General features: G+C 45.0%; 1 protein-coding gene across 1 annotated transcript in view; it reads right to left on the minus strand.

Moving 5' to 3' along the window:
* Positions 1-12952, minus strand: part of TIAM1 (TIAM Rac1 associated GEF 1) — a 240106-nt gene that overhangs the window by 151533 nt on the left and 75621 nt on the right. The window contains exon 4 of the mRNA XM_037734462.1: positions 7553-8526. Coding sequence (XP_037590390.1) covers positions 7553-8515 — 963 coding nt within the window. The 5' untranslated portion in view covers positions 8516-8526. The remainder of the gene's footprint in view (positions 1-7552; positions 8527-12952) is intronic.

The raw sequence follows: 12952 nt of genomic DNA on the forward strand, positions 1-12952 counted from the left end.
TTTTTTTTGAGACAGGGTCTCATTCTGTTGTTCAGGCTGGTAGATACAGTGGCATGATTATAGCTTGCTGCAGCCTCAACCTCCCAGGCTCAAGCAATCCTCTCACCTCAGCCCCCTAAGTAGCTGAAACTACAGGCACACACCATCACACCTGGCTAATTTTTTTGAAATTTGGTAGAGACAAGGTCTCACTATGTTGCCCAGGCTGGTCTTGAACTCCTGAGCCCAAGCGATCCTCCCACCTTGGCCTCCCCAAATGCTGGGATTATAGGCATGAGCTACTGCCCCTAAGAATGTGATCCTCAAAAGCTGAACTGGTGGGCATAGTGGTACATGCCTGTGGTCCTAGCTACCCAAGAGGCTGAGGCAGGGGGATCACTTGAGCCCAGGAGTTCAAGGCCGCAATGCACTATAATCACACCTGTAAATGGCCACTGCACTCCAGCTTGGGAAACACAGCAAGACCTGTCTCTTAAAAAAAAAAAAAAAAATCCTGAATGCTCCCAACCTGTATTAGTATAAATGATCAGCTCTCAACGTGTGGACTAGGGGTCCCTAAAATACTTACAGAGGGTCCCCCAGGCTCTTCCTTTTCCAGCTACCTGTGCAAGGCCAGGGTTTGCTCATAGGGTCCCGTCAAACAGCATGTTACAAGAGGGTGAGGCAAAAGTAGGTCTGAGACTCTAGCGTCTTCTGTTAAGTAAGAAGTCACAGAGATTTGCAAAATGGAAAACAATGCCTCTGCCCTACATCTTTTATTTTAGAGCATAAAACACTGTATTCTTTTAGAGATTGGGGTCTCATTCTGTCACGCAGGCTGGAGTGCAGTGGTGTGATCCAGCTCATGAAAGCCTCCAGTTCCTGGGTTCAAGCCATCTTCCCACCTCAGCCTTGCAAGTGGCTGGGACAACAGGTACTCACCATGCCCAGCTAAGTTTTCCATTTCTTTTTTCTTTTCTTTTTTTTTTTTTTTTAAGAGGCAACCTCTTTGTTTTTTTTCCTAATTTTTTTTTCCCAAAACTTTTTTTTTTTTTTTTTTTTTTTTTTTTTTTTTTTTTTTTTTTTTTTTTTTTTTTTTTTTTTTTTGGTGAGACAGTCTTCCTCTGTCACCCAGGCTGGAGTACAGTGGTACAATCTCAGTTCATCGCAACCTCCACCTCCCAAGTTCAAGCAATTCTCCTGCCTCAGCCTCCCGAGTGGCTGGGACTGCAGGCACATGCCACCACACCTAGCTAATTTTTTGTATTTCTAGTAGAGACAGCATTTCACCATGTTAGCCAGAATGGTCTCAATCTCCTGACCTTGTGATCCACCTGCCTCGGCCTCCCAACGTACTGGGATTACAGGCATGAGCCACCATGTCTGGTGGGTCAAAACATATTAAATAAAGTTATTTATGTGAACATGTAATGGGTATACTGTCATTTTAAAATGAATTGATAGTTATTTTTTATATTTCTGTTTCAATTTCTAATGTGATCAATATTTATAGATATAATCCACATAAACAGAAGTCCCTTGAAGTCCAAATTCCTTTTTTTTTGAGACTGAGTCTCACTCTACCACCCAGACTGGAGTGCAGTGGCGCAATCTTGGTTCACTGCGACCTCTGCTCACTGCAACCTCAGCCTCCCGGGTTCAAGTGATTCTCCTGCCTCAACCTCCCAAATAGCTGGAATTACACGCACCCACCACTGCGCCCAGCTAATTTTTGTATTTTTAGTAGAGACGGGTTTTCATCATGTAGGCCATGCTGGCCTTGAACTCTTGACCTCAAATGATCCCCCTGCCTTGGCCTCCTGAATTAGTTTTTAAGAGTATAAGAAGGTCTAAGAACTGCTGACATAAGCTTTCTCTCAAATACCTACCCACCTTTCCACTTCCCAAAAAAATATCTTGGCAAAGAAGATAAATATTCTTATTGAAAATGGATGGGTTCATTTTCAAAATAAATATCTCATTGCTTAACTGACCTGCCAGACAGAGAAACGAGAAAGAGAAAAGAAAAAAAAAAAAACATCAAACAGAAGACAGAGGAAAAAGAAAAAGACAGGATGTTTTAAAAATTGATTTTACATGAAAATATTTCTTTTATGAAAACCTGAGGTTCTTCACCAGAAAGAAGCCTCTAGAGGGACTTTAAGGGATTTATGGACCCCTTGAAATGATATGCAGCAGGGTGGTCCCTGTCTTTATCTAAGGCAAAGGTCCACATTTTTCATCTGATTCTCAAAAGACTCTGTGACCAAAGGTCAAGAATCACATGGTTGTTGATGTGCATTTTCAGCCCAGGAAACAAACTTATCTCTGAGTCACTGAAGCTCAGTTGCAAAATAAAACCAAGTTTTAAACATCGAGACAATTTTTTTAGGAACTCAAGCTCCTCTTCTGACAATGCTGCACTCTTTACCTTGTTATTAATAAAATCGACACGACTACTTGCTTATTACACAAAGCAGCCAAGAGGACGGCTCTGCCAGAGTTATCCTGGCCATCTCTCTCCGTAATCCCTGTTTTAGGTGACAAGAGTGGGCAGTAGCAATTTTCTTTTCAGCCAAGTCCTTTTTTGTGTGTGTGTCTGTACCAGAATTGAGGGTTTTGATCTTAAAATCTGAGGATATTGAACTGAAACCTTTTCAGGCATGGGGAGGTAGTGCCGTGTGGGTGTGTGCTTTGGAAGAAAAGGTCCTCCTTGATCAACAAGTCAGAAGACTTGGGTTTTTGGCTGGGCGCAGTAGCTTACGCCTGCAATCCTAGCACTTTGGGAGGCAGAAGCAGGAGGATCACCTGAGATCAGGAGTTCAAGGCCAGCCTGGCCAACATTAGTGAAACCCTTTTCTACTAAAAATTCAAAAAATTTGCCAGGCGCAGTGATGCGTGCTTGTAATTCCAGCTACTCACATGGTAAGTGCTTTAACCTGGGAGGCAGAGGTTGCAGTGAGCCAAGATCGTGCCACTGCATTCCGGCCTGGATGATAGAGTGAGACTCTGTCTCACAAAATACATAATAAAAAATAAAACATATGGGTTCTCATCTAGTTGTGACACCTTCTTTCTTCATCTCTTTCTTTTCTGGGAATGCTGCTGTGTGAAACTGGCCAGTGAAACTCACAGACTGACTCACCAGCACCACACCTGAGCAGGGAGGGCTCCTTGCTGCTCTCCTGAGGCTGAGGTTCTCTGAGACACACTCAGTACAACCTAGCCGCCTTCCTTAATCTCCCAAGTGGATGAATGAAGCTCTCCTCACAAGCATGCACAGTGGCTCCACGCCAAGGCTTCCCACAGAACACAGAACCTGGCGACAAGACTCCATCAAATGGCAGGGTTCTCTCTCTTCCAGCTCACCCACTGAAAGTCTCAGAGACACAGGGGAGCCGAACCCCAGAACAATGAGGCAATCTTCACCATCACAACTAACAACTCCTATGTGTTAAGCATTTGTATGTGTAAAACTGTGCCACGAGTTTTCCATTCATTCCCTTGCAGGATCTCCAGCCTCATTTAAGAGGCATTGAGAACCATGGAATTTAAATAACCATCATTCTCAGCAAACTGACACAAGAACAGAAAGCCAAACACTGCATGTTCTCACTCATAGGTGGGTGTTGAACAATGAGAACACGTGGATTCAGGGAGAGGAGCATCACACGCTGGAGACAGTTGGGGGGGCGGGGTAGGGGAGAGACAGCGGGGGGCGGGGAAGGTGGGGAGGGATAACTTGAGAAGAAATGACAGACATAGTATAACATGGGAAGAAATGAAAGATATAGACCTAAAGTAAAATAAAAAACAACTAATTAAAATATAGTAAATAAATAAATAACCAACAGGTAACAGCCTCAACCTTGCAAGCTCAGATATGCTGCTAACTTCTTTGTCTGACACTAGGCTGCACCCTCCTCTGTCTATAATCAAAGAAATTCATAAAGTTCAAGCCCAGAGATAAGCTAGCCGTCAATTAAATCCAAGGAGCAACCTATTAAGTACTTTCACAGAAACCAACAGAAAAAAATTCTGCTTCAAATAGCATGAGGCTTTACCCATATTGACTCCAAGACAACCTTTTCTGCACAGCACACATGTGCATGCACAATAAACATGCTCATAAGCACACGAATTAAACCAAAAACTGCCAGCCAGACCCTGTAGCACCTATGTGCCACTGTTGAAGACTGAAATGTGAACTCCAATATCTTCACGTTTCAAAATCCGTCCAACTACTGAAAAAAATGCAAACATGGGAAGAATGGCCGAAAACGCTTTTTGATCATTTTCAAATCAAATGAAGTTGTTCACATTATTCCAGATAAAATGTGTTTTCTTCCAGGCTTAGGGGTCATGCTCTTGGGTCAAATGTCTGCCAGGAGCTCTTTTCTGGGGAGTGAAACTGCTGACACGATGATCACAGATTAAACGACATCACCAGGCAGCCAAGGAGACTTTAGTATCTATGATTCAAGCTCACTGGAGAGGTTCCGTGGGTCAAAAACTTTTTCCAAAAAAAAATTTTTTTCTTAAAGCATTCTTTTCAAGGAAGCCTCCACACCCACCGCCTCTTAAAATACACTCTTTGGAACATAGTGGGCTCCCAAGAAATCGCGTGGATGAACACGCCAAACTTAGACTAGGAAATGTGGGCGGGTGGATAGTGTTATGCATAAATTCTGGGGTTTGTTTCAAGTCATTAAAGATCCTCACTCAACATATAAAGTCAATACAAAAATAATACTTCTGTGCATTTTCTAGGCTCCGCAAGAGGGTTCCACACACGGTATCTGGTTTGGTTCTCCTGTAGCCCTGTGGGAAGCTGGTGTCACTCCGACTGGACAGAAACAGATCCTGAGGCACAGAAGATGGAGTGACTGGCCCAAGGTCACCACAGGGTAAGCACACATGCCAGGATGCAAATGCCCTTCTTAGGATTCCTGGCCCATGGCACTTCCCATTACATTAGGCTGCCTAAGCGGTGATTTTATGAGACACCACCTTTAGATGATCTCACTTCCATATATTAACCATTTCAGAAGGTGACAAGCCAAAGAATGGAAATTCCATAAAGCAATGACAGATAAGAGCTTTCAGCGGTACCAGACCTGGACGGGAGAACTGTCCTTTGCTTTGCCCATTTTCTGGGGATAGCCATAACTCAAAGGCTCAAATCCCCATCAGCCATTGAGGGTTGGGGAGAGCAGAGATCTAGACATCCCTAGTGTCAGAACCATAGAGAGCCAAAATACAGCAGGGTACCCCTCTCAAATCTTACACGGCATATGCACTAACCTAGCACTGTTCAGGAAAAAGTGAAAGTCAAAGGTGATGTTCTGTTTTTAACGATCTATGTCCGTGTATCCTTCTCTAAGCTCCGAAGGCCCCACAGATCATCTCTTTGAATCAGTCCTGCAGTGCCAATCCAATGATGTCTTCAAGACAGACATTCAATGCCTTTCAGGTTACCCTTTAATAGGTCATCTATCTCCCTGATCTGTCAAATTGACAGTGCAGAAGTAGCCCTCACGGGGTAGTGAGAGGGGCTGCAGGTGGGTTATCAGGTCATTTGTGTCATTACAATCTCAATTCAGAAGAGATGGGTTAAAATTCAGGGAGTGCATCCAGAGGCAAGCCTCAGGCTTACCTTCTCAGACCATAGATGCAGACTTTTTAGCAACTTGGTTTCTAGGACACGAGTGTGTTTTTCTTTCCTCAGAGTCAAGGGAACATGTGCATGTTTGTTACATGGATATATCATGTAAAACTGAGGTTTGGACTTCTATTGAACCCATCACCCAAACAGGGAACACAGTATCCAATAATTCATTTTTCAACTCTTGCTCCCCTCCCTCCCAGCTTTTGGAGTCCCCAGTGTCTACTGTTTCCAACTTTATGAAGTACTCAAGATACCAATACAAACAACTACCCCGGGTCCTCAACCCCTACGGCTCCACTAACAATGGTGGAAATTACAAAAGCTAACAGAGTTGCCCTTACTGGCTGCTTCCAAAGGACCAGGCACCATGCTTCACATATTACTTCATTCCACTTTCTCAAAGAGTCTTATCATCCCCTCTTGACAGATGAAGAAATTAAGTCTACAAGAAAGTGAACAACTTATCCAAAGTCACCCAGGGAAGAAGAGGTGGAGCCAAGATACCTGGCTTGGACACATCAGCAAGACCTGTCCTCAGGCAGGAACACAGACAGTCTAGAGTCAATTTTCTTTTTCTTGGCTCCCACTACGTCCTCCATCATGTGCCCATTATATTTAGACCCCCTTTCCAGCAGAACATCACCTTGAAATGCCCATTTGACTTGCGCTGGAGCAAAGACGGAAGGTGCAGCACTGCCTCCTACTGGCCAGATCAGAGTGCTGACTGCAGTGGCGTTTGCTGGTCACCCTTGAGGCTGCTCCACCATTCAACGCCGAGTCTGGATTTTTAGCCTGAAGCACCACCTACAAACCACCTCCCCATCCTCTGCAAAAGCCAAGATTCCCTGAACTCTGCCTCAGAGAACAGAAGTACCAGAAAAGGCCCAATGCACGCAGGATTACTCCACATTTCTTTCTTTCATTGACAGAGAGTCTTGCTATGTTGCCCAGATGGGACTCAAACTCCTAGGCTCAAAGGATCCCCCTGCTCAGCCACCAAGCCGGCTCAGTTACGCAATATTCTATTATTCCTAATCTTAATTATCATTGCCAACTAAGTGCTGGTGCCTCCTTTCACTAGGAAGACATTTCCGAAGTCTTTTTTTTTTTTTTTTGGAGACAGAGTCTCGCCTTTGTCACCCAGGCTGGAGCAAAGTCTTTTAACAATGTTTTCCCACCCACGGTTTCACACGCTAGACCCCGAAGCAGGCAAGTTGAGCATCTTTATCCCCATTTTTCAGAGGAATGACTCGAAGTCAGGGTTTGCCCAAGGTCAAACAACTAGCTGGCTGCAAAATAAGAACTGGAAGCCACCCATGTTATTCCTTCCGCTACACCTCCCTCCAGAGACAGGGCTGGCCAGCATCGCAAGGAACAGGAAATTGAAATGGCTCCCGGTAAGGTAGCAAGCCTGCCAACCACCAAGAGAAACTGACGAGTGACCCAAACCCGCCCAGAATTTAAAATACCTCCTCAAAGGAGTTGCCGACTAACCTCCTCCCACCTGCTGCAGTGAAGAAGTAAGTTCCAAGAGTCTGCAACCCACCATGCCTGTTTTTCCACGGAAGGACCAAGTTAGAAAGGAAGCTGGAGTAAGTGGGATGCTGTTGAGGAACTAAGATGCAGAAGCAGTTTCCTGATCTGAACTTCTTAGCTCAATTCCCACTCCTATCACATCGCCACTCCCTACCCCCAACTTCCCTAATCCCCACCCGTTAACCACAGAACTATAAGAGGGGGCAAAGCAGGAGAGAGGAATCCTACCAAAACAGCACCAGCTGCAGCAAGTACAGGCAAACAGGATAAACCCCGATTAAAAGATGGAAATCTTCTAAGAGCAAAGTCATGCACTTAAAGAGTCATGCACCGGTCCCAAAATATTGAAACAAATTTCAATCACTTTACCTGAGTTGTTTTAGCTCTTCTGCCTTGCATGCTGTTGCTATGGCTAATTTGTGGGTTGGTGGCACCTTCGGAGAGACAGTGAGATTTCCTACAGGGAAGTGTGTTATAATTACTGTACGGAGGAGTCTCTTCAGCAGCAGCTGGTGGCATCTTATGGTTTGCAAGATCGGGAATATCAGACACCAAATTCCGACAGTAGCCTGCAAATTTGCTCCCCGGCCCCCCGTTTGCTGTCACTCCAGAGTTTTTCTGAGCATACAAGTCACCCAAGGAGTTGGCTCGCTGACAGGTGCTGAGCTGCCGCGGACTCGCCCGTGTTTCCATCCCCCGAGACTCCTCACAGTCCTTCTCTTCAGCAGAACCCAAGATTTCTTCGTTGCTTGTTAAATGTTCTTGGCTCAGATCAGAGAGTGAGAATTCCAGGCTGTCCTCCCGCCAGATGTCTGCAGATTTGGAGCGTTTCTTCTTAAAGCTCGCCATCTCCATGAAAGTGGGCCCATTAGATGTATAGGAATGCTGCCTCCTGCCTCCCTCAGCCAAATACGTAGCGTCATCCCCGTAAAGCCTGCTCTCCTCAGAGTCTGGCATGCTCTGCACAGAGGCTGCTGTGAGGACGATGCTGCTGTCTACGCTGGGAGTGACAGAAGAGTCGGTGTAAGACACAGGTCTCAAGCCCATGTCTACTCGGTCCACCCAGATGGGGTTCCCGAAGTCCTCTAGGGTACCATCTTGGGAGAAGGGCTCCAAGCCATTTTCAGCCAGGGATTGGGGGATGCTGGGGGTGCTGCTGGATCGGGTGCTCACTTCAGAGTTCCTGTGGATCGCCTTCCCCGAGGAAGCATGCCTCGTCCGCCGCGTCTTGTGCGAGAGGCGCAGGGAGCGGGAGGTGTGCTTGCGCCCCAGGCTGGCATGCTTTTCTCCATAAAACTCATGCTCTACATGTTGACTTTCTGCGTTTCCCATGGTTTTATGGTCTGCAGCAAAGTGGGGGGAAAGGGGGAGAATGGAGTCACTATTAGCACAGGTACAGGCATCTTAGAGAAAGAGCTCAGCCGACAGGGAGGGGAGAACACCCTGGCTCACAGGGGTGGTCAAGTAACAGCACAAGTTCCTTTATGCACCTGGTAGGTTCTTGGACTCTTACCTGGGTGCAGGTGAGCAGTAACATCATCTGCTGAGACTGCCCCCTGAAATGTGAAATGAGCAGAGGGAAGATGACCACAGGACATAGCTGAGAGCGCTACATTTGTACAGCCCGAAACTCTGCTGACCTTGACTTCCTTACTAAACATTTAAAGTTCTACTCCTATGTATAAACTGAAAACTCTGAAAGTACAAACCAAAATGTTCACCAAAGTTGTAGTTTCCGTTTGAAATCATATACATATTTCAAAAAACAAAACTCAGAGGTGCATTAGGTAACCTCCTTCCCTCTGTGCCAGTGGGTACTTTTGTTTTTTTGCTCTATTTGAGCTCTAACAATACTTCAAAACCAATCAGAAATGGAAAACCTCTGGCTGGGCACGGTGGCTCACGCCTGTAATCCCAGCACTTTGGGAGGCTGAGGCAGGTGAATCACAAGGTCAGGAGATCGAGACCATCCTGGCCATGGTGAAAGCCCATCTTTACTAAAATACAAAAAATTAGCTGGGCATGGTGGCAGGCACCTGTAGTCCTAGCTAATCAGGAGGCTGAGGCAAAGGGATCGCTTGAACCCGGGAGACGGAGGTTGTAGTGAGCTGAGATCGTGCCACTGCACTCCAGCCTGGTGACAGAGCGAGATTCCATCTCAAGAAAAAAAAAAAGGAAAACCTCAAAGTGTAAGTCTGATCAACTTTTCCTAGTAAATCAAAGTTTAAAAAAAGGCAGGGGGGGGGCCTTTTACCTTTCATGTCATAGCCTTCCGAGAACACCCTGATTTTAGGGTCATTTTTGGAGGGCTATGGAGGGGTGGTGGGGATGGGCAAAACAAAATAGAAACTCCTCTTTCTGCTTAGCAGCAGATTAATGGGTTTATTTCTGGGAGCAAATCCAACCTGCGAACATTAATCTGGTACAGCGTGCCCTGCAAACAGAAATTCACATTATGAAACCACTAAGCGTGATTCAGCCTTCCGGGGCCCCCCCAGGTTAATTCAAGTCCCTCTGTAATATTTTCACAGTCTCTCTCACTGACCCGATGACACAATTCTGTTACCCACAGTGGGAAAGAGAAAACTCTTCAAAGCTCGACAACTGTGACTCTACTTAGCCTATTCTCCTTGCTCCATGAGGTCTCTCTGTCACACTTCAAATTGTATGCACTTACGATAGCGCACATGCAAATAGCTGGAAAGGAAAGATGAAAAACAGAGAAACTGGGTGCATCTCTGAGGTGGTTCTTTTTTTTTTTTTTGAGACGGAGTTTCGCTCTTGTTACCCAGGCTGGAGTGCAATGGCGCGATCTCGGCTCACCGCAACCTCCACCTCCTGGGTTCAGGCAATTCTCCTGCCTCAGCCTCCTGAGTAGCTGGGATTACAGGCATGCGCCACCATGCCCAGCTAATTTTTTGTATTTTTAGTAGAGACGGGGTTTCACCATGTTGACCAGGATGGTCTCGATCTCTTGACCTCGTGATCCACCCGCCTCGGCCTCCCAAAGTGCTGGGATTATAGGCGTGAGCCACCACACCCGGCTTGAGGTGGTTCTTTTAACCACCTATAGAGCCATTCATTCAGAAAATACACACCGAGCACCTACGATGTTCTAGAAGCCAGAGATACAGCAGTGAACAAAAGAGATACATCCCCTACTCTCATGAAACTAATTTCTAGCCAGGGAAGGCATGCAATAGACAAGAAAGTAAAAGGCATCGTGGGGAAGCAGGAAATGATATTACCATGATCACTGCAAAGAGATCGAAACACCCTGGAATACAATATACCTTCACACTGATCTGGGACTTACTCCGTAATTCCACTGTTCAGGCTAAAACATTGCTGAAACTCTCACCAGCACATCTTTACTGAAATAAAATGTGTGGCAACACAAAGGGAAACCCTCCATTTAATGTTCCAGTGAGTTCAGAGGTAACTCATGCAGACACCAGATGTTAAACTATTCCCAGGCTGGAATATTCCCCACCAGGTCACACATCAGAGGAGTCTCAGAGGGAATTTTCCAAGAAAGACAATCTCTTTTTTCCTAGCAGCAAGTCGATTTCAAAGCAATATGTTCACGCTTCTCTGGTATCTTTAAGAAGCAAGGAAAAAGATATAAAAACAAAAAGATCAACGGTCTGTGCACAACCATTTATATTATCTAGATTCCTAAGAATAGCACATGCTACATTTCTTACAAGTAAAATAAATAAATATGCATTTTGGTAGCACTAAAGGCTTGACCAATGCCTTGGAGTTCTTTATTGTTTTACAGTATAAATTAAGATACCTGGATGTGCCTATGTAACTATACGTTTTGCCAATAAATAAGGACTTAGAACCAATGATAGTCACTGCCCCATTTTAAGAATCACATAGGTTTAAATTTAAAAGAGGAAAGAATGATGGTGAAATAAATTGAGTCAAAGAAAAGGCAAAACTGCCGCCTCAAATATGCTAGGATTTACCCTCCTCTAGCACATATATCCAAAGTTTGCAAATATAAATTGACAGATATATTTTCAACAACAGCTTTCTGGTAAGGCTTGTTTCTGCCAACAGAAAACTCATCAAGTTAAAAGCCTCAGGAGAGGTTTCCTGAAGGAAACGGCCCCAACCTTCAAGAATTACCGCACTCTATGCATCACGCTGACGGGTCTCTTATATTAATAGCATTCTTAGTAGCAAGATTCTTTTCAGCTGGCCAAGGTAGGAAAGAAGTCACTTTTATCTTCAGAACTAGAATGTAGAGATGAATGCCAAATCTCCTAAATCCTACTAAGAGAAATTCTCAGGGGATGGCCTAAGGAGAGTGAGCAGGAAGCTTGGAGCAACTAAAGTTAAGAAAAATAAGTTTCTAGGGACTGCTGAAACACCCTTCAGTTTGAAAGCTATTCCTGAAAGGTTAGTAAGAATGATGAAAGCCCATGTGGGATCAGTGGGGGGACTCTGAAATAACATCAGCACGAAAAGTTAAAATTGCTCATTGTGTCCGGGCATGGTGGCTTATGCCTGTAATCCCAGTACTTTGGGAGGCTGAGGAGGGCGGATCATGAGATCAAGAGATCGAGACCAGTCTGGCCAACATAGTGAAACCCCATCTCTACTAAAAGTACAAAATAAAAATCAGCTGCACCTGTAATCCCGGCTAATTGCGAGGCTGAGGCAGGAGAATCACGTGAACCTGGGAGGCAGAGGTTGCAGTGAGCTGAGATCGTGCCATTGCACCCCAGCCCTAGTGATAGAGGGAGACTCTGTCTCAAAAAAAAAAAAAATTGCTCATTGCATACAGGAGACACAATTTCCTGCTTCAGGGACAACCCCTGCCCTACTGGCCACCCCCAGAAAGTTGGTGAATTCCAAGTTTTACCCTTTCCATGTACAAATGTAAAATGCCAGCTACTTCCATCACCTTAATTTCTTCCTATCCTACCTTAACCCTTTTTATTTTTGTCTTAAACAAACAAAATCTGATTTGCGTTTTGTATTTGAGTGGGCTTTGTTGTTCCTTTAGCGCAAAAGAAGCAAATTCAGGGCAGAAAATAACTTTTATTTTGTCATGGCTTTCACAAGACTAAAAATATTCCACAAATGATTTAAAAAATCAATAAATAGGCTGGGTGTGGTGGCTCACGCCTGTAATCCCAGCACTTTGGGTGGCCGAGGCAGGCGGATCACGAGGTCAGGAGTTGGAGATCAGCCTGACCAGCATGGTGAAACCCCATCTCTACTAAAAATACAAAAATTAGCTGTGCGTGGTGGCGTGCACCTGTCACCCCAGCTACTCAGGAGGCTGAGGAAGGAGAATCGCTTGAACCCAGGACACGGAGGTTGCGGTGAGCCGAGAGCTCACCATTGGACTCCAGCCTGGGTAACAGAGCAAGACTCTGTCTCGAAAAAAAAGAAAAAGAATCAATAAATGTTGGTGCCTTTTAGTAACAAAAGCAAAAAAAGTGAAGGACCAGCACCTCACCAACATCATCACAAAGTCAGTAGGTAGGAAAGAGAATATTTGGGATAAGAAGGACAGGCTGAAATAAAAAGATTGGGATTGACATTGAAAAGGAAGATGCCCGAAAACCGATACTAGACCTCAAGCTGGGAAACATCCCCAGTTTTAAATGCATTAAACTATATATATATATATATATTTTTTTTTTTGGGGGGGGGATGGTGGGGGGGGGGGTCTCGCTCTGTCACCCAGACTGGAGTGCAGAGGCACAATCTCACTGCAATCTTGGCCTCCCGGGTTCAAGTGAT

This window comes from Cebus imitator, unplaced genomic scaffold, assembly GCF_001604975.1.
Source record: "Cebus imitator isolate Cc_AM_T3 unplaced genomic scaffold, Cebus_imitator-1.0 Scaffold621, whole genome shotgun sequence".
Classification (NCBI taxonomy): Eukaryota; Metazoa; Chordata; class Mammalia; order Primates; family Cebidae; genus Cebus; species Cebus imitator.